The 27,938-nt window shown below is 41.6% G+C and overlaps 1 protein-coding gene across 3 annotated transcripts in view; it reads right to left on the bottom strand.

Moving 5' to 3' along the window:
* Positions 1 to 27,938, bottom strand: part of DIP2B (disco interacting protein 2 homolog B) — a 230,968-nt gene that overhangs the window by 115,410 nt on the left and 87,620 nt on the right. For all 3 annotated transcript variants that reach the window (XM_070370766.1, XM_070370768.1, XM_070370769.1), the window contains exon 2: positions 5,040 to 5,111. In XM_070370766.1, the coding sequence (XP_070226867.1) occupies positions 5,040 to 5,111 (72 nt within the window). The remainder of the gene's footprint in view (positions 1 to 5,039; positions 5,112 to 27,938) is intronic.

Genomic DNA, 27,938 nt, shown 5'->3' with positions numbered 1-27,938 from the left:
GTGGTCCAATGGTTAAGAACCTGCCTGCCACTGCAGGGGACATGGACTGAATCCCTGGAATGGAAGATTTCACATGCTGTTGGGCAGCTGAGTCCATGAGCCACAACTATTGAAGCCCAGGCACCCTAGAGTCCAGAAGGTGCAGCAAGAGAAACCGTAACAACGAGAAAAACCCGCACACCACAACCAGAGAGCAGCCCCTGCTCTCTGCAACCTGAGAAAAGCCCCTGCAGCAACCAAGACCCGGCACAGCCAAAAATAAATAATTTTTAAAAAGAACAAGGAGATATGTACCTGCCACATCCTCATTTCTCCTTTGTCTCTCACAGGGAGAGCATCCTGAGGCCCTGGATATGGATTTAATCTTTATCAAGATATGAATTTCACACAGCCTGGCCCTTAAATATCAGATAAAATTTGGGTTTGGTGTAAAGAAACAACAATCAGTTCCAATGCTGGCGGGTTTAAGTGACTTTCAAGGGTAGTTTTGACACATCAGATTTTTGTCATACAGTAAGTTTAAAATCTAGCCCCTGTGGTGATAGTGAATTCAGCTATGTTTATCACCCCAACTGTCCTTACTCAATGTCCACTAAGTATTTTCTTCAACCTTGTGTTCTCGTCCCTATTTCCCCATTTTTCCTGTTAGACTGTTTTTTTTTTTTTTCTGAAGTCCTATTTTAAAGATTTATGTAACATTTGAAAAAAAAATCTAAAATATACATAAATATGCACCCCAAGATAACTCCAGATCAATTCTGTACAGAAAATCACTCACTAAATTTTTAGATAAGCATGTGCACCTAATTGTTCTAGTAGCACAATGCTGCAGGCAGTATTAATTTTTTCTTTCAAGAGAGATTAGTGGAGAATGTTACTTTTATACACTATACTCAAGGAGCCACCCTCAATGGAGCACCTCACAACTGGAAAACAATGAAATCCAACAAGATGACAGTGTTTGAAAGAGATTCAATCCCTCTAGAAGTAAGAAGTAGCAAACTCCTACTAAAAGTGTTAAACTGACTTTCATTTCATTTAATTCTATTCAGTAAGCTTAAAATCTGGGCTTCCCAGAGGCTCAGTGGTAAAGCATCTACATGCAATGCAGGAGACTCAGGTTCGATCCCTGACTCGGGAAGATCTCCTGGGGTAGCAAATGGCTACCCACTCTAGTATTCTTGCCGGGAGAATCCCATGGACAGAGAAGCATGGTAGGCTACAGTGCATAGAGTTGTAGAGAGTTGGACATAACTGAGAACGCATGCATGCATGCAGGCATAAAATCTTCATTAAATCCAACGTCATTAAAAAAAAAAAACAACTAAATACCTCCTTCAAAATCTACAAAGATAAAGGAGGTAAAAATGTCGAAGGGTAATCTTTTCTTTTGCTACAGAACCTGTATAATATAACCAGCCCTACAAACAATCCATTTCTGGGAAAGATTAATAGGTTTAAGAACAAAGGTGGGAAAAGTGATAAACGCTAATTGAGAGAACTTTTTACCACTAAGAAACTCTGATTAAAATATGTAACTATTGCAAGATGAACTTCAGGAAGAAGGAAATTGAACTGAGAGGAAAGAGTCATATACGCAAAGGAATAGTGAACAAAGAAACAGATATTAACTACTATTAACTACACAGAACAATAATAACTAATAATTGAGGGGTATATAGACAAGCAGGTACTAAAAATGCATTTGTTCTTAAAGTCCTCATGTTGTTTGGGAGGAGAATTAAAGTTCTAATTGTGACTTGATTTTGAACAGGCATGTTCTCCGACCACAGTCAAATGGAGAAACACTCACCTTTGTAAAGAAAACTGAAAACCTAAGCATCTGACTCAGGAAACTTAGAAAAGGAGTGTAAGGAAGAAAAAACATACAGAAGCTGAAAATGATAAATGAGAAAATAAAGACACAGTAAAAAGATCAACAAAATTAAAAGCTTGTTCTTTGAAATGACAAACCTCTGGGAAGACTGATCAAGAGAAAAAATAGAAGAGATAAAGAGTTATACACAAACAAAGCAAAGGCTTTAAAAATAAAGAGAATACTGTCATTAACAATAAATTTGAAAACTTATACAAAACAAACTCCTAGAAAAATTAAACTTATAAAAACTAACTCATGAAGAAGCAGAAAATGTAACTTGGTAACAGGCAAGAGATGGGGAATGAAGAGACTGCTGAGATGACTTTTAAGCCTAGTTGTTGGGCTTACGAATGGGAGTTCTATTCACTCAGAAGTGGAAACCAGAAGTCTGGGAGACGCTGTATAATGTATTAATAATTTTGTGTGAATGTACACATGTAGGGAGGGGAAGGTGCTGCTGGTACAGGTGGTGTGAGCATAAGTCATACGTAACATTTAATGGATATGTTTGGATAGGTTGAAATGAAGGTTCCTTTAAGATATATAAATGGAGTTGTTAAATATGCAGCTGGATCTATGATCAGGAGTTCAGGAGAGATCTGAGTTGAAGATACATATTTAAGAGTTATCTATAAATGATAATTAAAGCCACAGGGATGGCTGAAAAGCTCTAGAGAGACAGAGCACTGTTTCTCCATACCAGCAACTGCAGCATCATCTGGGAACCCAACACAAATGCAAAGTCTCAAACCTCAGCCTGGACCAGCTGAATCAGAAACACTGAGAACGACAGGGTCCTGCAATCTGTATATACAAGTTCTCCAGTGATCCCAATGCAGGCTAAAATTTGCGAACCACTGCTGTAGAGTGAGATGTCAAGAGGGCTTGAGGCTTTGCCTTGAGAATTCCAAGATTTAACAGAAGAGGAGGAGCCTGCAAAGAGATGACTAGGAGCAACAAGAAGAGGGGAGTGAGAAAATGCGGAGAGTATTTCTAAAGAAGTGTTTCAAGAGATAGACTGGTAAGGGACTGGGACAGGCTGAGAAGTGAACAGGTGCTGAGAAAACAGGGATAATAAGCAGAGACAGTTCTCAGCAGTCTCATCATAAAGGAGAGATAGGGTAAAGGTGGGAGTGGTAGACTAAGCAATTTTTTTAAAGAGAAGAGTAATGAGCATACTGATCTGCTGGGATAAGAATCTGGCTCAGAGGGAGAGGGTGCCTGCACAGGAGCATCAGGGGAGCTGACAGCAGCAGCACGCCAAGGGGGCAATGCAGCTGTCCGCCTCAGTGGGAGCAGATTTTTACTACTTACAGCATTTAGAATTGCTATCCATGGTGATAAGAAAAGGCAGACCAACTTTTTGTTGGCTTTATTACCACTTTTCAAATTTCTACAGATACTGCACCCCTCACTGCCTGCACCAGAGTGGCTCACTCCCACTGGCCTCTGCTTGGTGTCACTGGGTGATAGGATAAGGTTTCTGAAAAGGGAGGAGGGGGTGGGAGCCTGAGCACTGGTGGAAGGACTGCCCTTGGCTAGGATGGAGAGGCCACCTTTTCAACCAGAAGGCAGGAGGTCATAAACATGATGGGCACTAATATGGTGAGTTTGAAGTTCTGATAGCAGGAAGCTGAAAGAGCTGCCATCAAATGACTTCTATTTCCCCCATGAGATCTCGTGCACAACCATCCCTACTGTGAGATGCCATGTCACACTCCCTTGGCCTGCTTTAATTAAACGTCTGATTCGTCAAATCCACGCTCACTAAGCAACCTTCTATATGTGATCAAGCTCCCCATGTAGGCCTGCCCGCGGGGCAAGAATGTGCTGACCACACAGACTAGAGTGTGTCTCAGTGGTTTCTCATAATAAATTGATAAACTGGTTTTTGAATATGATTTAGTTTCTATATAACCTGATTACAGAGAGCAGACGGAGCATGGTCCTTTTTATAGTTACATTCCTTACTGAGTTATTTTCTCAGGATCTGATTGCTTTTGCACAAAGTGACTACAGTAAATCTCTGGGCCTACAGAGGCATGGGCCAGATCCATAATTAAGCAGCCAATCAGAGGACTCCCCTTCTGTGACATGCCTTGCTCAGCAAAAGCTGGTGTTTCATTAGCTGTCGCTGGCCTGATTTCTACCTCTTTCTACATCCATCTGTTCATTAAGATACTTTAAACTGGCTATCTAGGCATTGACCTACTAGTTTTTACAGGGAGGAATTTCCAAAAATAGTGCAGGAAATAAAACAAGGACTTTGGTGAAATCTATTGGTATACCACCATTATTCATTTATTTATTCCATTATTCATTCAACAAATATTTACAAACTATATACCTTGTGCAAGGCTTAACATTAGAACCATGGGGGCTCCAAAGTCCTCAAGGGATTTATAATCCAGAAATAAAAGCAATGATTATTAGTTCCACAAATAAAACAGTCGTGTGGAAATGGACTCTGACTGCAGAGGGGAAATGAGAAATAAAGAAAAAATTCCTCATAGTAAAAGTGATTAAAGTAGAAACAGGCCATCAGAGGAAATCCTGGATGCTGAGTAACTTCAAAAATATGATGACTTAGAAACAGACAGCCTTGCCTAGAGGCAAAGGTTCCAGCAACCCATCTGGAAATAAGCACAAAAGTGACTCAGGACTTTCTGATATATAAAGAACATGCCAGTCTTTCTGCACAAGTCAGGCTGCAAAAAGGTTTATTTAGGGTTCTTATCCCCAAATCCCCAGGTACTGCAGTCTTTGGTTTGTTCTGCAATACTGAATCTGTCCCTCCTTCTTATCTTTGCCTCCCTTGCTTCCGCCCATCACAGTTCATACTCGAGCATCAGATGCAGTCTTTCTATGACCTAGAATCTTCTGCCACTGAATCATGTCAGTGGCACACAGACACAGTGACCACCACCCAAGCTCTGTATGAAGGATTTGATGACCTTGGGTATTTTTAAAGTGCCTACCACACAGCAGATGCTCAATTAAGATTCATTTCCTCCTTTCTTTCCTTTTTTTTTTCCTTCCCTTCCCTGGTGAGGAAGAGAGGGAAAAAACAGGAGCCAACAAAAAAGACAGATCTCCAGTAAGATAGCATTCATTAGTGTGAAAATACTGAGAAGGTTTAAAACCACTTCTCATTACCTACCTTGTGTCTGCGGGATGTAAGGAGACAGGAGTTTTGACCTTTTCTTTTCATATCCCTTCTGTGTGATGTCCCCTAAAATAGCAAGAACAGAAATAGGTTACTTATTATTCTTACTCTGTGGTTGTTCACTGTAAAAATAAAATTAATTACAGAGTGTTACAGAATTACCACATAGAGAGTAGGGGAAAAAATGTATGGTTCTTTGCCAAGGATTTTGCTATGTGTGATTTCCCACAGGCTTGGAGCTGACTTCTTATGGAAAACTGCAGGGCTGGTCCCTCCCTACACCAGTCTAGCGGCACAACATGCTACATTCCATGTCAGAGATCCCCAAGTTCCTAGGCACCCCCCGTTTCCATGGCATTTAAGATATACTAAAATGGAATGTGCCAAGGCTAGCAGACAAACGATCTTCTTTCTCTCCAAGGTTTCACTCTGACCAAATGAATGCAGTTGACTTGGGAGGTATTCAATTACACAGCTATACAGAACCGCATAAAATCACAAGTCTAGTTAAGGGGAGAAATCAAGGTTCAGGCACCGGGATGGGATTTCTGAAAAGGCCCTTCTGCACCCTAGGACCTGTGCTGGAACCCAGAGCTGGAATTCCCACATCTCTCCACTTGCTTCACTGGTTTGTATTTTTGAATATGTGTATGTCTTTTTCACAAGGTTAAATGGAAAAGTATATGTGAAGCACAGAAAAAAGTACATACATGATAAATGCAGTAAGGATAAAACTGATTAACAGAGGACAAACTATGGCGCTGAAGACTTCAAGAAACCTGCTTTGTCCTAAAGAAAGGGTAGAAAATGGATGGGCAGGGAGCAGGGTTAAAAGGACCAGGAAATCAGCAGGAGAACAAAGGGACATTCAAGGGACAGTAATTCAAAGCTGGAGGAATAAATATATCCGGTGAATAAATATATGTGATGGTGGGGGAGGAAGCCCATACTGATGGATACAGAGATTTGAACTCATGGGTGATGAACGTCAGATATGTCGGTCTCAGCATTTGACTGATGGAGCAGGTGGGGGAGATGAAGCAGGGCTCACTGAACAGCTTAAACAGAGGAGTAACACTCGCAGATCATAGAGTGCAGCAAGTTCACTTTTTCTGAGGAATGTGGAACCAAGGGTAAAAGCCAGAGAGAGAAGTGCTTGCCCTGCTGCTACTATAGTGATCTGGGCAAGATACTAGTAGCTTAAATCAAAGATAGAGGTAGAAGGGAGGAAAAGAAGTGACTGGATTAAGAGAGACACTAGGGAGGAAAACTGAGTAGGATTTGATGACTGATTCAGTGTAGGATGGAGGTTTCTGGCTTGAGCAACCAGGCAGATGGTCATGATATTCTCTGACAGAGATATACCCCAAGAACTGGGTTGAAGAAGATAAGCGTTGAGCTCATTAGGAAAAGTCTATCAGACACACAAGAGAAAATGTCCAATCAACAGTTGGCTATATGAATCTAGAACTTTGGAAAGAGAGACAGATTTGGAACTATAAGGATATAGATGAAAAATAATACAATCTCTGGAGAAATGTGATTTCTATCAAAATTCAGATTCATCAACTGCACTTCTAGGAATTTATCCAATGATAAAATTCACAGAGGTGTACAAAAATCAACATAAGAATATTCCCTGAGTTATTCTTTGAATGGAAACACTGGAAGGACTCTAGACACTTATGTTATAGACCATCTGTGTCAGTGGCTTTCAAATCGGAATGGCTCTACCCTCGAGGGGACAACTGACAAAGATTAAACACGGGTTCAATCCTGGTCCAGGAAGACTCCACAAGACTTGGAGCAACTAAGCCCATGTACCACAACTACTGAGTCCATGGGCCTAGAATCCACGCTCTGCAACAGAGCACCACAATGGGAAGCCCGACCACCACAACTAGAGAAAGCCTACGTGCAGCCATAGAGACCCAGTACAGTCAATAAACAAACAAACACATTTTGGAAAGAAAAAAAGAGCCTGTTCAGCTTCTTTAAAAAAAAATAATAATGAATGGTTCTGTAGGTATATATTTGTTAATATGATAAAATGGTCACATTATATAACAGAAAAAAAGGAACTATACTAAACAGTTTATGCAGCATATTCAATTTTGGGACTAAAAATATTTTTATACATACAGGTATACACACAAAAAGAAAATCTAAATTTTAAATGCCAAAATGTTAACAATGGTTAGCTAATACTTGTAAGATTATTACAAGTTTCAGCTTTTTGTCAGTTTTGCTTGCCTGTCTTTTATAATTTTTCTACAATGAGCATCCATTATTTCAAGAAACGATAAAGATTTTTAAACTGCAATCATGACTACTTACTAGACTGTACAAATTTAATCACAATGGCCCTTCATCTCTGCTTTCCTAGTGAAATTAGAGAAACCCACAGTGCATTTTTGTGAATAAAAACCAAGAGTTTAGGTCATCTCTAACAATACACAAAACTAGCAGGGATGTGGGAGCCTACCAAGGAAACCTTCCTAAGAAGCAGGAAATCATGTCTTTCATTGAAAAAGAAACAAGGATTCTCCTGTCCTGTTCCACACTCTCAAGCTCTCCAATCGCCACTACACACACACACACACTCTCTCTCTCTCTCTCTCTTACTCACTCACTCACTCACTGATTCACACACGCACTCCCTTAAGGGCACAAAGACCTCTTCTGCTGCCTCAGAACACATCTGATAAAGTAAAAAGCCTTTAAAAGCTTTCTTCAGTGCTTTGACTGCCAACCATTCACTGTCAGTAACTGACAGACTTGGTATCTTGGACATTAATCAACTACCAACCATCTTGAGTTGTGAAAAAAGTCAATCAAGAGAGTCTAATTCAGCCATGCCAATTAGCTCCATTTGTTCCATAAACAAGAAAAGACACTGAAGAGCCCTGGGAGAAGACACACTGCAGAGAGAAGTGAGGACTCCGGTGATAGCACTCACAAATGCCCCCTTCCTCTTCTCTGGGTACAAGACCTGCTCAAAAGTCACACTTGCCACCATTTGTTAGCCACTTCCTCCTGGTGCCCCCTTCAGCTCTGCACACACTTCCGTGATAGCACTAAGCACATCACTGGTACCTTGTTTACACATCTGTGTTCCTACGAGACGGTGCACTTGAGGGCAGGGACTGTGTCTTGTTCATCTCTACAGCCTGCCCACAGCCTGGCACAATAGACACTTGTTGAATGAGTAACTGAATGAACTGGTAAAATGAAAGCACCCAGGGAATAATAAATCAGAGACACACGTGCTTGGGTGGAAACTGGGAGTGGGAGAAAAAGAGGTCTTTACATTTAGGAGGAGCTGAAATGCCCAGGGAGAGAAATTTAGTGAACCAAAAAGTTTACTGAAACCTGACAGCTAGACCTTAAAGCTGGCCAGAGAAGCAAGAGAGGAATAAATAATACATAAATCACTGGGCACTGAAGCAGAAGGAACTCTACCAGAAAGTGATGTATCCCATAGCCAGAGAGCAAGACCAGACAGAAGGAATTCAGTTATCCCACATAACTGAATTTGTTATCCGCACTGCTGTCATTGCCTCCTCCAGTCTGTGCTCTTATCACTCTCACCACCTGCTGCTAAGCACTTCTGGTGCACTGAAGCAACGCTTGCTAAACATTTCCAGTTTTTAAGAATCACCCAAGGAACATGTAAAAATACAAATTCCCAGGCCCTTCCCTTGAAGATTCTGATTCACTAAGTCTGGATTAAGACCCAGATACCTGCTTTTCTAACAAGTGCCTTCTAAGAGTCTTAAAGATCAGGAAGTTTGCCAATGGCTGCACTGAAGAACTCTGGAGCGTGCTGGGCGGTTCCACTGACAATGTGAGGAGAAGGCTGTCTGGGCAACATGGCCTCGAGGGAGAGCATGGAGCCCGGGGAGCTCACAGACACTAAGTCACATCACAGGCATTCTTACAACAGATTTTTGGCCATCTGGCATACGGAGCAAAAAGGAGTGCCATAACTATACCTGTATAAAATTTACATTACAATGGCACAAAGCTAAGTTAAACCTGTTGTTCAAGTTTTCTGAGTACTGAACAAATATAGGGAGGATTAGCCTTCCCCTCCTACTAGGGTAACATATTAGTATTTCTCCACCAACATGAACGCTCAGAAGAGCAGCCACTTCCTGGGGTCTAGAGGCATGAAGGCACCAAGCCTGATGAGACAGTGACCCGAGACTGTCTGGATGCTTCAGCACCACCACAGTCTTGAGACAACACTAGACGTATGGAAAGATGGGTGTCAGGGGTTGGAGAGAAAGGAAATAATATGTTCCCAACTTCTCTGTTGCCACCTGGGATCAATGCAAGTGGCTTGGCATGGGCAGCCCACCATTCTTCTCCAAGCAGACCGACAGAGGGCCTGAAAGGAGGCAGGTGTGCGCCTGCCAGCCAATCCAGCCTCTTCAAGGTCAGTGGTGATAGGAGGAATCGTCCCACAAGTCAGTTAGCTGTTCGAGGGGAGCGTATGTTTACACTGGTGGGGCGGCACCACGCTGTGGTTCCGAACCTACGAGCTAGACACAGCTGCACCTGCAGCACAGCCTCACCACTTCCTGGCTATCTGACTCTAGACAAGTTTCACTTAACCTCTTGATGAGTCTTGATTTCCATGTCTGCAAAGTGGGGAAGAATAGTATCTACTTTGCAAAGTTTTTATCTGTGATTAAAAGTACTCAATATGGGCTCTCGGTAACTGACAATTCCAACAGCCACAAACATTTACTGAAGGCCTACCCTACTGGCTAGGTAGGGTCTAGGGGGAGGAACTGTGTTCAAAGAGGAGACAAAGCAGACAGGCATCACTAATTCTCCACAGCACGAAGTGGGCTGTGGAAGAAGGAAGGATTGTGTTCTCTGCTTGGGGAGGGAAAGGAATGTTGACAGAGCAGTGGCATGTGGTTTGGGTCTGGGCTTTCTAATAGCAGAACTAGGACCTGAACTCGTAAGGATGCAATCACTTAGCGGTTCACTGGTTTTCCTCCGCTGTGTGGGTATGGCCATGTTTGGCGGTTCCCTTATGATTCTCATCTCCCAGACAGAGCAGAGCAATGCTAAGTAGTTCTCACAGATGACCTTGGGCAGCACCCTGAGCAATTAGGTGCTAAATAAACACAGGGTCTGAGAAATTCTGGAGGGCCACCAAGTCAGATGTATATAGGGTGTTGTTGGACAGACAGCAAGAATTACAGCTCCAGCCATAATTTCTTTCTGCTCCAAAGGAAATAAAAAGGGATGTGCCATGCAGCCCAGCCTCAAAGTCACACCTAGTCAGTCAGAGGGGTAACAGCTGGGGGATCTGGAAGATGTTGTAAAAAAAATATTTTTGAGCACTGAATGGATGATACAGAGTGTCAAGCAAGATGAATAAAACAGTATCCATGTCTTCAAGAAGTTCCAGGTCTAGGGACTTCCCTGGTGGTCCAGCGGCTAAGACTCCACATTCCCAATGCAGGGGGGCAGGTTTAATCCCTGGTCAGGGAACTAGACCCCACATGCCGCAACTAAAGATCAAAGATTTCATGTGCTGCAACCAAGATCCCACACAGCCAAATAAATAAATATTAAAGAAAAAAAGAAAAAGGAAGTTCCAGGTCTAAACAAATAATTACAATAAAAGTGACAGGGAAGACACTAGAGATTAAGTACAAAGTTCTACGTGAGTATGAAGGAAATAATGGTGATAAAAGATAATTATAATATTCAATAAGAAAAAGTACATAGGAGAAGGCAATGGCATCCCACTCCAGTACTCTTGCCTGGAAAATCCCATGGACGGAGGAGCCTGGAAGGCTGTAGTCCATGGGGTCGCTGAGGGTCGGACACAACTGAGCGACTTCACTTTCACTTTCGTGCATTGGAGAAGGAAACGGCAACCCACTCCAGTGTTCTTGCCTGGAAAATCCCAGGGACGGCGGGGCCTGGTGGGCTGCTGTCTATGGGGTCACACAGAGTCGGACACGACTGAAGTGACTTAGCAGCAGCAGCAGCAGCAACAACACTCATCAAGGGCTTACTATGTATCAGACTCTGTTAGAAGAGGCTCAGGCAGTTTTATCAGCTGCTATTACCATCATTCCCTATGTTATAGGTGAAGATACTGAGACCCAGCAAGTTTAAGCAACTTGTGCACAACCATATCTAGTAAGTGCTAGGATCAGGAACTCAACTCAGAGACTTGGCTCCAGAAGCCCCCTCTTAAACACAACATTGCGTTCATTTTCAGAAAGAAGTTCCAAATTCAGCTTTAAAGAGATTGGGACGACTTCACAGAAGTTGCTCTTGGGCTGGGTCTTGAAAGATGACAGAGAGACAGACACTGGGAGGTGAAGACACGACTTCTCAAACCCTCAACTGTGAAAGAGAACTGCATTCCTGGAGCAGCAGGCAGATGTGTAAAGTTGTAAATTCAATCTCCCATGAACCAGGAAGGAAAAAGGCCTTACCGCTGCTCCTGCATGCCCAGGCAGATGGGAGGATCAAGATGGGATCCTCAGATACTTGAAATTTAGGACTGATATTTATCTCATGGCTCATCAGTTTACTTCCCTCTTCATTAAATGCCTCTTTTATAATAAGGCCATCATTCTAAATTTTCAAAATATTCTGACAATTCATTTAATCTGCCATCAAATCGTCTTCAATAAACAGGAAAGGTGTTACCTTTATGACAGAACAAGAAACTGAGACATGAAAAGATAAATGTCTTGTATAAGGATATACAGCTAGACTAGAATCTAGGTCTGTGGTCTTTTCTTAGTGTTCTTTGTCCATTGTTCATTTGTAGGTGGTCCCCCTATCAGATGCAATAAAAGTATAAAACTAACTAACCTATTGTTCATAAAATGAATAGCATGGAATAAACAACTTTTATGACTCACTCCAAAGCATACATGACTTTCAAGAAGGCATTAAATACCACTACCACCACCACCCTGCCTGCAACAGAGCTCTGGGTGAATTGTCTTTTTTAGTCATTTTCAAAATGAAAGCCAACTGGAGAAAATGTCCAAGTGCAGTTTAAAAAAAAAAGTCAGCAAGAAGTGATTACACATCATTACTAAATACTCAGCTAAGGGAGAGTGGGGCCTCTCTGTTTTGTTAAGGAGTAATTAGGAGGGAGAGAAATGAGAGACTGAGAGAAAAAAGTTCTGGAGTCATCACCTTCAAATCTATACCTGTATCTAAAACCTATTCTATCCTCTACATGTAAATCTTTGACCAGGAAGGTGGGATATGCTGGCTGTGACTGGAGATGTGGAGTGGGACTGGGGTTACGGCTATTAGAGATATAAGCACACACACAGAGAGAGAAAGAGCCAAAATGTAGCCAAGAATGTGAATGAGGTCAATCTTAGCAAAACTGAAAAAGGCAGAGGCTTGGATCATGTCCAGGAGACACTGGCTAGAAGACAAAGAAAGTTTTCTATTATTAAATTTTACCATGTTCTTCTTACAATGACAATTCCATTCAATCAATTACATGTACCAGCCACCATCCTCCAAACATCCTCCTTTCAGAGGTAATATATAAAGGTTCACAAACCTTAAGCCAAATACAGGGCATTTTGGCCTTTATCTTCCCCTACCAAGTGGCCAAGAAGACTCCAAAGAATGTGAAACCCTAAATTACTTTTAAAACTCTCTGAAGTTTCTTTTTACAAATAAGGAGGACTATTCTTACATTGAAGGAGGGTGAAAAGATACAATATTTTCATAGTCTAGCCAGAAATAAACTCGTAAAATAGTTCAATCTGCTGGAAGATGAGAATTTTTATTTTATCTATTTAATAATTTTTCTTTTGGGGAAAAAATCAGTGATAAAATATTCAAAGATTAGTTCTCTCTTCTTTTAACTTTGCTAATCTTACAAAAGATTTTCAAAAGAATTTAGCTTCAGGACATTCAAATTTCCATTCTCAGTAGATGTCCTCTCACCTCATTTAGGAAAGTAACTAGATATTTTCCACATCAGAAACTTGAGAATAAGCCCAGACTGCTTTCTCCCAAAACTCAAATCATAGAATTGTTTTGGCTGTTTTCTAGGTCAAATATATATGACTTCTTACAGATGGTATTTCACCTAAGGCACCGTGCAAGTTCAAACAAATAAAAAGCAACAGAGTGAAACCCTTGAAATGCACTGAGAAACTGAACTCAGGTCTACTACATCATCGGGCAGCTGGCTAAAGTAATTCATCTAATGCAAAAGGTATGTTTGTGTGTCCATCAGAAAAACTATGTCTGCAAATAAGAAATTTGCTATCCAAACGACCTGAATGTTTAACCAGGACAGGAGGGGGAGGAAGCCCTGAGATGGTTTAGCTGGTAGAAAAAGCACAGGGTTCGGCATGAGGCAGACCTGGACCTGGGTCTGGACCCTCAGTCTGCCATTTACTGGCTCCTTGACAAGTTACTGAACAACTCTGCCTCAGTTTCATAATAGGTAAAACTGGAATAACTCCTACCTTGAGTGCTTATGATGAGTCCTGAATGAGAAAATACATGCAAAAGTTCCTGGCACACAGCACACATTCAACTAGTTTTATTGGACACCACCCCAGCCCTGGCCCCACCCTTAAGTCCTAACAGTAGCTTTACCCTTAAAAGGGTGATTTAGAAAATTCTGGGTTGGTAGGTTCTCTGAGTACATTAAGTGTCTTCCCAGGTGGAGCCAGCAGTAAGGAACCTGCCTGCCAATGCAGGAGACGTAAAAGACTAGGGTTTGATCCCTGGGTTGGGAAGATCTCCAGGAGGAGGGCATGGCAACCCACTCCAGTATTCTTGCCTGAAGAATCCCATGGACAGAGGAGCCTGACGGGCTACAGTCCATGGGGTTGCAAAGAGTCAGACACGACTGAGCGACTTAGCACACAGACAAAGACACGTGGTGGCACAGTTCTACACCCTCAGCAGTGGGAGCCAACAAAGTTAGTGCCTCTGGGTGCTAAAAGTTTAAAAGAAGGAAAACTGACATCAAAGAGGAGGTACAAATATCTAAACTAGAAATAAGCAAATTAGTTCAAAGAAATACATGTAAATAAAACAGTGCCAATATGCACAAAACAGGATTACATGCATCCAACTATGGATGTCGTCATTTTAATTTAGGCCTCAAACTGCAAATGCCTAGCGGGGGAAAAGACAGGAAAAAAAGATAATTTTCTTTACAGCTTCTTCTTTTCCCTGATTTTTATCTTTAATTTTCCCTAGAAAATTAGAAAACGGTTTCTTACAAGAACAGCTAGGCATATTCAATTACTTTGCCTTTATTCTAGCATCCATGAAAATGACTTCTTTTAAAACTAGGCAGTAAGTAATAACAGCTATGCTGTTCACTGAATCTAAATTAAACAGTGCATGGTGCCAGGTATTCTTTATCAGTGGTGCAGATAAAATTAACAATGAATCAAAAATCTAAGTATGTCCTCTCGCAAGTACAGAAATACAGTGAAAATTTCTAAATAGGAAGAATTTTGTTGGTAGCCAGTTCCTACCGCTCTGAAACCAAAGATGCACAGAAAAAAATACAAGTAGAGAGAATAAAATAAGCAGCTTGTTTGATCTCAGATTCCAGGTGTCAGAAGGCTTATATTTTCCTCCCAACTAGCTCTCTGATCCTGCGCAAGCCATTATACACTTCTCTGGGCCTCGGTTTCCATATCTGCAGGAATTAAGGATAAAACAAGCTCTAAAGCCTGGTCAACATTCGATGAACGCCACTTGCCTGGCACTGCTATGTGTGACAAGGCAAAACGAGGAAAGGAATAGAGTAGGCAACAGAACAGATGAGCTCTGGGAGTGACAGATACATCCTCACAATTGGTGTAGGAGGTGGGAGCTGAGAGCGCGGGTGTGAATGATACCATGAGAGGGAGTGCAGCGTGAAAAGCGGAGAAGGCCAAAAAAGGAATCCTGGAGAAAACGAACATTTAAAGAATGGGTAGAGGGGAAAGGGATGATACTGGGACACAGCAGGGAGGCCAGGAAGGAACTGGGGGAAGGAGGGGAGAAGAGGGAGAGGGAAAGTGAGAAGGAGACGATGAATAATGCACAGTGTCACAAAGGTAAAAACAGAATCAGAAAACGCTTGCTCGATTTGGCAACGAGATCACCAGTAGCGGCCTAATTAAAGGAACTTGAGGACGACGGTTATTCAGAATACTACAGAGGAGATCAGCGGTGAAGTCAGGCTAGCAAGATTTTTTCCTTTCAATACGCTTTGTTATAAAGTATACGAGATATGGAACAGTATCTATAGGAGGCTACAGAGTCCAGGAGAGTGATGGGCACATCTTGAAGATGGACAAATTCATATATTACAGAGAAACAGCTATTAGAAAGAGAGTGAAAAACACTTACTCAACCGACAACAATCAAGAACTTCCAACCTGCAAAGCACTACTTTAGAGGAACAGGACAGAAGAGGACAGATGTAGTCCCCCAGCACAGAGAGATACCCAAATAACAATGACATAATGAAAGACTTAATCACCAGTTTGATAAGGGCTGCAGAGAAGTTGTTCAGGGGCTAAGAGGGCTCTGACAGGTTTCAGCAGGCATGTTGCTCAGCACAAACTTACAGACAGGTCTACATGCCAGACCTGACCTAGTCTGGGCACCTGGACAAGGCTGCTCTGAGGAAGTGAGTGACATTTAAGCTGAGATATTTAAAAATAAATAAATACATTTAAATGTTTTGAAAATGACACAGGAGCTGGCAGGACAGGCAGTGGGCTTGCAGCGGTGCGAAGTTCATCCGATGAGAAGACCTTGAGAGGGACACATCTGGGAGGGAGCACAGCTGAGAGCCAGCTCAACTGGTGAGGGGGCGGGCATACGGTAGGGGGTGGTGAGGTAGGGGAGGCAGCAGGGTCCAGATCCTGCAGGGTCCTGGAGACCATGTGAGGGTTCAGGGATTTCATTATAAATCAGAGAGAAAGCCTTTGAGGAGCTTTAAGCAGAAGGGTAACATGATCACACAAGGTAACTGATGAGGGCGGAAGCTCCTGAAAGGATGAGAAGGAGTAAGAGTCAGAGTTGGGAGTAGGGGTGCCTCATGGCTCAGTGAGGACTGAGACTGGGACTAGGGTCTGTGCCCTTGATCTGAGTGCTCCCTGGGTTTGGAGGGTTATCCTCCACCCTCAGGCTGCCTGGCAGAGCTTAGAGGAGCTGGAAACTCTGAAGCAGTCACCTCAAGTAGACAACAGCCTTTTTAATCCCTCTGTATTCAATATTATCATTTTCTGTGTCTGTCAGGATGCACAAAAGATTGGCGACGCTATAGGACTTTAATGATATCTCATTCTTGGAGAAAAGAGATAAGGATGGGTAAGTAAATACAGTTGTTGAGGGAGTGCTGGAGGTGGGGTGAGGGTGAGAAGACAAAGAGGCTCTGGTCTGAGGATCTCTAAATTTCTGAGTAGCCGTCAAAATAAAGGTTTTTAACCTATTTCCACCCTGCCCTCTACTTTCAATTAGTATTAATAATAATACATGCAAAGTTCTTAGTTCCTAGCACAGAGGAAGCACTTAATAACATCTGTTACTCTAACAGCAAATTCTGACAGAGATGGGAATACCAGACCACCTAACCTGCCTCTTGAGAAATCTGTATGCAGGTCAGGAAGCAACAGTTAGAACTGGACATGGAACAACAGACTGGTTCCAAATCAGGAAAGGAGTACATCAAGGCTGTACATTGTCGCCCTGCTTATTTAACTTATATGCAGAGAACATATAACTGGACATGGAACAATAGACTGGTTCCAAATAGGAAAAGGAGTATGTCAAGGCTGTATATTGTCACCCTGCTTATTTAACTTCTATGCAGAGTACATCATGAGAAACACTGGGCTGGAAGAAGAACAAGCTGGAATCAAGACTGCTGGGAGAAACATCAATAACCTCAGGTATGCAGACGACACCACCCTTACGGCAGAAAGTGAAGAAGAACTAAAGAGCCTCTTGATGAAAGTGAAAGAGGAGAGTGAAAAAGTTGGCTTAAAGCTCAACATTCAGAAAACTAAGTTCATGGCATCCGGTCCCATCACCTTCATGGCAAAAAGATGGGGAAACAGTGGAAACAAATGATTAAAGACAAAAGCCATGAAAAAAGTGATAAAGAATAAAGAAGACAGAAGATTAATTTATGTTGTAAAGAAGACACTAAAAATCAAAATTTTCTTGGGCATTTCCTCCTAAAATGCCAGGGGAACAGGGTAGAGTCTATAAATGGAGAGATACCTGCTGGTAGAGGGGGTGGCTTTGTGGGACTTGGTGGAGACTGAGAAGGGGTTCAGGTTCAGATGAAAGATGACTGGCGGGATGGGTCAGTATGAGAAGGGGACGGAGAGGGAGAAAAAGAGGATTAAGCTATAAGGGGACGAAAACGGAGCTCCTAAACCCAACAGGGTCCACTCTGAATCAGATTTTCATAAAAGATGTTCAGATGCTACTGCCAGTTCCTCTTTCACCATGTCAAAATTTAAAATAACTAAATATATTTAAATAAATTTAAATAAAATTTAAAATAACTATTTTTAAAGATTAAATAAAAACAACCCATATCCCTCAATGCAGCCTCAGCAAAAAGGATAAATGTTAAATGTTCATAATTCTCTTAGGAATACAGGCTCCCTGAGGAATGGTGGACAAACAAGCAACAAGAATAAGAATGATCTTGCAGCTATACAACTTGTAATAGAAAGTTGCTCATGGTTTTTCACAGGTTCAGGAGCTGATATCCTTAGCAGGTTTAAAAAAAAAAAAAAAAAACTAGCATGAAAGAAAGAAATGGGATAAACTGCTTAAGGATTTTTACAAATGACTCAGTTTTGAATAGACTATAGGAGCTGTAACTTTTGGTTTGGCTGATATAGAATAGTTTCTTTCTTTCTGTAATGTGTGTGTCTCCTGTTCCCCTGAAGATATTTAAATCTCCAATACTATTACTAAAAAATCTACTTCTTTCCTGCAATTTCACTTAGAGAAAAGAAAAAAAAAAAAAATTCCTTCCCAAAATAGCAAAGACAACAATGCGAGGAATAATCCTTCAGAGTCTGAACAGATATTTCCTGTACTTCACTCGATGTACTAATCACAAAGTTAGGAATTGAAAGGAAAAAAACACCACTCCTGACACCTACCTTCAATAACAACAGAACACCCAGCACCCCACTCTTGCCCTGCCGTCACCTCCCCAAAAACAGTAAGACACTCTGTGCTACATGTCTGAATAGTACAAAAAATAAACTCTGAAAGCTGTCAATACATGGAAATGTGAATATTAAGCAGGGTAAATGTTCTTCATAATAACAATGTAAGTAAATGAGAAAAGCCATTATTCTAGAATAAAAGCTAGAAATAATCAAATTGGATCTGTTCAATTAGTAGTTGTATACTTAAGATTTTAAAAAAAGATTTTACTAAACTTATTCATTAAAAGTATTTTGTCTTCGTGAATTTGAAATCCTATTTCCTTATTCTCATTCCCATCTGAAACAAGTATTTTTGCAATGTCGTTTTTTCAGAAGGTAATTATGATATTTTAACAGAACATGAAAGATGAGGAAACAGTATAAAAAAACCAAGTACAAAAGAAAGAAAAGTCAAGCACAAGCAGTTTGTGTATCAACAAGTTTAAAGACAGATAAGTGCCCCCATCATCTCTTCTCTTCTCCTCCAAAAGAGAATTTTACCTGGTAAAACAACAACCCTCAGGATAAAAACCACATTCCCCAGTCCCCTCACAGCTAGGTGTGGTCAAACAGCGGTTCTGGCCAACGCGGTTTGGACAGAAAGAATGTGTTTAACTTCCAGGTCCTGCACTTTAAGGGAAAAAGCACGTCCTCCCTTTTTCTCCCTTTCTGACAGCTGAAATGGGACTGTGGTGATCAGCCATCTTAGACACAGACTGATGGCCAGATCCAAGCACTGTGAAGTTCAGAACAGGAAGAGCCCAGAGTCTGATGACCTCTCGGAGCAGAGTGGCCCCACTGGTGCAGACTATTACACAGCACAGAAATCAACTTCTATCGGGCTTAAGTACCTGTTATCTGGGGTTTCTCCTGCTGCTGCTGCTGCTAAGTTGCTTCAGTCGTGTCGGACTCTGTGCGACCCCATAGACGACAGCCCACCAGGCTCCCCTGTCCCTGGGATTCTCCAGGCAAGAACACTGGAGTGGGTTGCCATTTCCCTCTCCAATGTATGAAAGTGAAAAGTGAAAGTGAAGTCGCTCAGTCGTGTCTGACTCTTAGTGACCCCATGGACTGCAGCCTACCAGACTCCTCTGTCCATGCGATTTTCCAGGTGAGAGTACTGGAGTGGGGTGCCATCGCCTTCTCCTACATACAGTCAAACTCAAAATCCAACAAGTACATAGTAAATGAGATGACTTCCAGTCTGTGACAGCAAATAATTGCTGCTACTTGGTGTCCCCACCAGAACCACAAAACCATGGCACTAAAACTGTTAAAAGCTAATTTAACTATTAGATAGGTAAGACACAGCCTTATAAGGTAAGATATAGCCTTATAAACTTTTCACTGTTAATCTTCCTGATGAATCTTTTTACATACTCCATCTTACATAAATGTGATTTTGATCCAGGCTGAATTCTTTTAAAGTAAATCTGGTTTACTTACTTAAAATCAAAACATTGCAAAGCAAACTCTCTGCAAAATTATCTAAAAACACACACTAAAAGTCTTGAACTGGACTCATCAATATACTGTGCGTGTTAAACATTTCTGATAGATGCTGTTCCCATGGAAGGTTTTTAGCATAATCAGGATGGCATTTCTGCACTGTGCATGCAGGGGGCTCAGTCATGTCCATTCCTTGCAATCCCATGGACTGCAGCCTGCCAGATTCCTCTGTCCATGGGATTATCCTGGCAAGAATAATGGACCGAGTTGCCATTTCCTACTCCAGGGGATCTTCCCAACTCAGGGATCAAACCTGTGTCTACTCCGGCTCCTGCACTGGCAGGCAGATTCTTTACCACTGAGCCATTTACTACATGGCTTACTTACATTACTACATGGCTCAGTGGTAAAGAATGTAGTAAATGGGAAGCTCATTTATTACACTGTACTTGTGTTTATTTTTATTCTTAAAGTTAAAACAGTAATCATTTGATATGCTGAGTTCCCCATCAAAACATTATCTAAATAAACTCCTAGTTAGAAATGGATGCTTGAGGGGCTTCCCTGGTGGCTCAGTGGTAAAGAATCTGCCTGCCAATTTAAGAGACACAGGTTTGATCCTTGATCCAAGATCCCACATGTCATGGAGCAACTAAGTCTGTGTGCCACAACTATTGAGCCTGTGCTCTAGAGCCTGAGAAACACAATTACTGAGCCCATGTGCCACAACCACTGAAGCCTGTGCACCCGAAAGCCTGTGCCCCACACCAGGAGAAGCCACTGCACTGAGAAGCCTGTGTACTGTAACTAGACAGTAGCCCCCAGTCGCCACAACTAGAAAAAAGCTCGAGCAGCAACGAAGACCCAGCACAGCCAATAAATAAATAAGATAGATAATTAACACAAATCCCAATAACCAGTGTGACAAATGTTGAAAGACAACAGTCTGGAAATAAGCAAAATGTTTGAGGAATGACGTTTTCCCTCTGTTTACAGACTAAGAGCTTGCTATACCAGAGCCGTTAGTAAGTAACTCCAGGAAATTCTCTGAGCTTCAACCAGAGCAATTCTGCTGTTACTGAGTATACTCAGTCATGCTTCAGTGTAAGACTCTGTTTGAACAAAAACCCCTCACCTTAGCCAAAAGATTTTAAAACTACCTATAGTTGGTAGGCAAAGGGCAATAGGCATATAGCTACCATTAAAAAGGAAGCTGTCAAAAAATGGAAGAAGTATGAATAAATCATTGGAAAGACCTGATTTGATGAAAAGAAGTATTGAGATTATTGTTAAAAAAAAAACAAACAAACATTAAGTTTAAAATTTTCTGGAGCTGTCCTAAAGTCAGACAGATCTAGATTATAAGCCTCGCTCATCACTTATCAACTATGTTTCTTTAGACAAGTTACTTAAGTTTCCTGGGTCCTTGCTTTTTCCATCTGTAAAACGAGGAAACCTGTACTTATTTCATAGGACTGTTAACAGGATTAAGTGATTACCTCTGCAAAGTTCCTAGCAAAGTGCTTAGTCCAGAGGTGGTGTTCAGTCACTCACTAGCTAATTCCTGTCTGACTCTGCAACCCCATGGTCTGCAGCACACCAGGTTTCCCTGTACTTCACTATCTTCCAGAATTTGTCTGCTCAGATTGATGTCCGCTGAGTCAGTGATGCCATCCAACCATCTCATTCTCTGTTGCCCCCTTCTCTTTTGCCCTCAATCTTTCCCCTCATCAGGGTCTTTTCCAGTGAGCCTGCTCTTTGTATCAGGTGGCCAGAGTATTGGAGCTTCAGCTTCAGCATCAGTCCTTCTAATGAATATTCAGGGTTGATTTCCTTTAGGATTCACCAGTTTGATCTGCTTGTTATTCAAGGGATTCTCAAGAGTCTTCTCCAGTGCCACAATTTAAAAGCATCAATTCTTCGGTGCTCAGCCTTCTTTACGATTCATCTCTCACATCTGTACATGATTACTGGAAAAACCAGGGCTTTGACTATATGAACCTTTGTCAGCAAAACGAGGTCTGTGCTTTTTAAAATGCTGTCTAGTATCAATAACAGAGAAGGCGATAACAGAGAAGTACTCTTGCCTGGAAAATCCATGGATGGAGGAGCCTAGTAGGCTGCAGTCCATGGGGTTGCTAAGAGTTGGACACGACTGAGTGACTTCACTTTCACTTTTTACTTTTATGAATTGGAGAAGGAAATGGCAACCCACTCCAGTGTTCTTGCCTGGAGAATCCCAGGGACGGGGAAGCCTGGTAGGCTGCCATCTATGGGGTCGCACAGAGTCGGACATGACTGGAGCGACTTAGCAGCAGCAGCAGCAGCAGCAGCATCAATAAATGTTATGCCCCTCCCTATCCACTCTGCCACCAAACACCAGGATCTCAGAACAAATTACAAACAAAAGAATTCTGAAGTGGATTGTATGCCTTTTTGCAATGGGTGATATTTATGTTGGAGATGAGCTAAAAACACTTCCCTGGATGAAACTGTACACTTACTCAAAAATTTGTACATCTGTGTTGAAAGCAGCATTATTCACAACCAAAAAGTAGAAACAATCCAAAAGTCCAACAACTGACAAAGGGATTAAAAAAATGTGGTCTATCCAAACACAGAATATTATCCAGCAATAAAAAGGTACACGTTGGGCTTCCCAGGTGGCGCAGTGGTAAAGAATCGAGCTGCCAGTGCAGGAGACTCAGGAGACACGGGTTCGATTCCTAAGTTGGGAAGATCCCCTGGAGAAGGAAAAGGCAACCTACTCTAGTATCCTTGCCTGGATATGCCATGGAAATCCCATGGACAGAGGAGACTGGTGGGCTACAGTCCATGGGGTTGCAAAGAGTTGGACACCATTAAGTGACTGAGCATGCATGCATACACACACACACACAGGTACATGTTACAACATGGGTGAACTTCAAAACCGTACGCTAAACGAAATAAGCCAGTCACAGAAGACTACATTTTGTTTGACTCCATGGACACGACTGAGTGCCTGAGCACACACATTTACGTGAAATATCCAGAAGAGTCAAATCCATAGATACAAAAAGTAGAAGGGATAGAAGGCATGGGAAGCGACAACTAATGGATATGGGGTTTCCTCTCGCGGTGATCAAAGTGTTTTAAAATTAGAATAAAGTGCACAACACTGTGAACTTCCTAAAAAACACTGAACTGCATACTTTAAATGGGTCAATTACGTGGCATGTGAATTATACCTCAATGAAGCTTTTAAACAAAGCTCACTGCATCTGAAATGTCATGAATCAAATCACAGCTATTGAAAATATACCATCTGCTAGAAAACAGATTACACTGGTGGGTATGTGTATATAAAACCTCTAATGTCGTTTTATAATGTCTCCAGCAGTTTATCATGTTTACTTCTTTCGACTCATTATATGCAACGGATGCCTTATCTCCTGTGCACCTCCAATGATACCAGCTATGTGCCATACTTGGGAAAACTGAGAAGAGCCACTCAGCTGACATCTCTTGTGGAACTCTAATTGATAAACATTCTTTTGAAACAAATAGAACATTTATGAAAACTGACCACATCAATAGACCATAAAGTCAGTTATAAACATTTCAAAGTACTGCTAACCTACAGACCACTTCATCTGTCAACAATACAATATAAATCAATAAAAGATAACTTTTTTAAAAGACCAGCTATAAAAAAGTCCTCTGTTGTGCCATTTACTTGTATGATACACTTGCATATGCAACACATGTATACTGCCACTTGACAATGTTAGTTCACAAGGAAATAGCTGAGGCTGGGTGTACGGCTGCACGCTGCCAACAGACCTCCTTGTATCTAATACATCTGTTTCTCAAGAAATGTATATAACCTATCATTTTTGGGAGTATTTGGGAATTTGCTATTTAAAGCATTCATGGAGTAAATCCTTTTGTATTATAAATAATTATTACCTAACTCGTCTGCACTTAATTCTTTCAAAAGCTTATTCTGTATTTAGCAGAGTATTCAGTACTGCATGAGATGCAAAACAATGCAGAGAAAGGAATTTGGTGCTCTGGTCAGTGCCAAGGTCAACATTTCCCCAAAGTGTTCTTCTAATTCAGCAAGCCAAGGCCTGGAACCAGTCCACGGCTTTATCATCACTGTGGATTTATCCTTGAGCAGTTCCTGAGAAAAGACCTCCACTGGGTCCTATCTCAGCAGAAAAATGGGACCAGGCTTCAATTACCTGAGGTGACCAAGAGGTGACCAGACTAGCTTAAAAAATCTGAAGGACAGCCAACAATCTTCCTCATCACTAAAATGGAGTGCCAAGTCATAGCTTTCCCCTCTCTTTCCCAGGCCAATGTCACTGAACCACTTGAGCCTCTTTTGAAAGACCTAATTCACAACTGCTTGCTTTTTATTAGACTAGAGCAGTCTTCACATGAAGACAAAGCTAAATGCTCATTTCTCGGATTGTGATGTGCTCTTCTGCTGGTTCACCCACTCTGCCTACTCCTCTTCTCAGACCTGGACATATCAAAGGCAACACTATATTCTTTGCTAACTTATAAAAAGGCATGATCTTGTCAATCTTGTCAACAGTCTCTTTAAATTGACATCACTTGTTTCTTTGCTTGAGAAAAACAGAGCAAATAGGAAGTACAATTTTAACTTGGATACCAATTGCACTGCTGATGTATTATACATAAACTTTGATACAACCATAGCATTTGTTGAGTATGCAAATCCCTGCTCTATTTCTATCTCATCTCTTTCTTCTAACAACAGATTCCTAGAAAGGAAGATGGAAACTATTGACATTTAGTAAACTAATATACAAGCTTTAAGTTTGAAACCTATGAACTTGCTCAAGGCTGACAAGGAGGATTTCCAGAACTCCGAGCATTCCTCTGTGATCCAGCCAGCTGAGTGGCTCATAACAGGAGTGAGAGAACTTTTGTTCTCTGATCACAGGATCATTATGTTCAATTATATAAGAGAAGCAATAACTGTGGCAACCAGGAGAGTACTGAGCAGAAAACACAGGGGTGAAGACTGTGCCTGGCACCAAAAGCATACGCAAACAGATTTGGGCTCTTTAGAGGCGTGGCACAAACAGGGCAAGAGTTAAGTGCTAGGATAAAAGCAACAGGCTAATTACGAAGCAGAGTGTAGTAAGAACACCTAGAGACATTACAAAGGCCACCAAAAACATCCTACTGTGAGGTAGGCTGGTTAGTGCCCCACATCTGGAGCCAGATGCTTGGGTTCAATTCCGGCTCTGCCACTTACTAAAAACTGTTCGCAGAAGCAAGAGAAGTGTCCACTGAACTAGTCAAGATGTAAAAAGCCAGTGTTTAAAAATCTTAAAATACACAAAACATAAAAAGCAAAGATACTTTAAAAGGCTTGCTCTGGTCAGCCTGTTTCCCACACTTTGTACTGTCCACATAAACACAGAGAGACATGCACATATGTAAGTGTGTGTTACTCATCTCTCCTTCAGCCACTGCTGATGGCCTGCGAGGAGTCAGGCACGGCCTAGGCCCCTAGGGCTGTGCCGGAGCAGACAGCCATTCCCTTGTGGAGCTTTGATCTGAGGGACAGAAAACTACTATAAACAGAGTGGGTGGACGAATTATACAGAAATGTTAGAAGGTAGAGAATGCTTTGGAAAAAGAAAAATTTAGAAGAAGGAAAGCAGGGTCTGGGGGCTCAGCAGGCATTAAACAGGGCAATCAGGCAGAACTCATCCGAGAATGTGAGAGCTGAGTAAAACTGGAGGGAGGAGTTAACCACACAGCTTGAGAAGAGCCTTCTGGTCGGACTCCTCCAGGAGGCGGAAACAGCTATGCAAATCAATGAACTGAGAACTCCAAACACGTTTCAAACTTTAACACTAGAAGCAATGATCAGCCTTTTTCCCAAATAATCACTCATCTCTGGAAAAATACTTTTCTGAGAGGTTTAAAAAAGACAGATAGGAATGTCTGGATTTTATAGAAATATTTTTAAATTTAAAAAACTACTTATCATGGTTAATCTGTATAGGTAAGTGAATATTCTCCTGAACAACCACCCCACGGTGGAGAGAAGGGAGCCTGCAGGCAGCTACGGGCAGGCCAGGCCCGCAGGGCCCACCTCCCCATTTGCCTGTCAGGCCTGTTCCACCTGAGATTCCAGGGAGCGAACCTTCCCCCACCAGCTATCAGACCGCTCCCCACACAGGAAGCACATCCAGCTTGGGACCGGCATGAGGGAGATTCGTTTTTCTCATCTGTAAAGTGCTACTTACACCCATACTCATTCACACTATAAGAGCTTTTCTGAGGGAAAGAGCAATCAACATATTCTAATAACTAAAATAGTAAATTCTAAAAAAATATTTTGTCATCAGATACTCTTGCTTCCCTTGTGGCTCAGATGGTAAAGCGTCTGCCTACAACCCAGGAGACCCAGGTTCAATCCCTGGGTCGGGAAGATCCTCTGGAGAAGGAAATGGCAACCCACTGCAGTACTCTTGCCTGGAAAATCCCATGGACGGAGGAGCACGGTAGGCTACAGTCCATGGGGTCGCAAAGAGTTGGACACGACTGGGCAACTTCACCTCATCAGATACCAGCTAAAAGGGACTAAAGGGTGGTTTTGGAAATCATTTGAAACATCAAAAGATTAATGGTCCTGGTCAAATGAACTGGCCTGGTCATAAGTACATAACTGAGGGGCAGAGACGTATTTCATTCAAACATATACAATTCTTGAATTTATTTGTCTCCTACCCTGAGTGAGTAAATGCTAATTGCTAACCATCATGAAAACAGCTCTTACTGGTTCTATAAACTGACACCATCTCCCAGCCATTTGAGGTAGCTTACTAATCAAAAACGAAGGTTCCCAATATTGCAATTTTATTTTTCCCTGTTCAGTTGAGCTGCAGGAAATGGAAGCAGTTGAATGTGAATGTAAATACGGATGTCCTTACAGAACTGCTGTCATAAATTACATGATCAGGAAAAGAGCAAAACAATACAAAAGATCATAATCTCAAAGTCTCCTATTGCCATCACAGAAAACAGGTCATTTTTATAGAAATGGTGTTGATGATAACAGTTAAACTAATAAATAACAACCAGTGACTCCGGTCTCCCTAGGCAGAGGCTATAATTACACTCTGTCAAGCTTTCTGTCGTATTCTAAGGCTATCTGGCTAATATGAAGAAATAAGGAAATCAGAACATCCTTTCAGGGGAAACAATTGTGCAGTGTTCACAAGTCTGTAAAACATTTATATGTTTCAATCCAATACTTCTTCTAGGAATCTACCCAAAAGAAAAATAGAAACCTGTCCATAAACTGTGAACAGTTTTAAGAAGTATTTTAGAACGTTATATATTGAGCTTCCCAGGTGGCACCAGAGGTAAAGAATCCACCTGCAATGCAGGAGATGTAAGAGTTTCGGGTTTGATCCCTGGGTTGGGAAGTTCCTCTGTAAGAGGGCATGGCAACCCACTCCAGTATTTTTACCTGGAGAATCCCATGGACAGAGGAGCCTGGCAGGCTACAGTCTATAGAGCCACAAAGGGTCAGACATGATTGCAGGACTTAGCATCCACGCACATATCCAGCAAAAAAAATATGTTCATTAAGAATTCCTCTAGCAGAAAGGCACTATCTTTATTTAGAAAAAAACTTCTTAAATATACAAAGTAGACAGTATAGTACAGTGTAAAATGCACAGGTTCAGGAATAAAATGATCTGGCCGGTGATCTGGTTCTCTTCTTAACTACTGATAGCTGTATCACTTTAAGCCAGTCAGTTCCAGCCCTCTGTTAAGTGTCCTCATCTGCAAAACAGGGATGTGACTAACCAACTTACCTTCCTCGTGGTAATTTTTGTGTGTGCCTGTGTGGGCAAAGGAAAGTAATAAATGAATCTGAAAACCTTTGGAAGTTGTTAGTAAAGGATCATTATCATCATCATCCAAGTTCCAACTGAAGGAAAGGATAAAAAAGTGATGAGGTACTTTTTTCTCAGTAGACAAAGGAGAAAAGGAAAGCAGGATGCCTTGTAAAATTACCTACTTACGGATGACCAGAGAGGTAGAAAAATGGTGTTCAGGAAGAATCTACAATTGGACAAGGATACATTTTAGAGCAATAAGAAGCAGATGAAAAGCCAGGAAAAATATTATGTTCCAAAAGTCTCTAAGGAGAAGAGCACATGGGGTG

Source organism: Bos mutus, chromosome 5 (assembly GCF_027580195.1).
Source record: "Bos mutus isolate GX-2022 chromosome 5, NWIPB_WYAK_1.1, whole genome shotgun sequence".
NCBI lineage: Eukaryota > Metazoa > Chordata > Mammalia > Artiodactyla > Bovidae > Bos > Bos mutus.
Note: the sequence above shows the minus strand (reverse complement) of the source record. Positions and strands in the feature narration are given on the sequence as shown.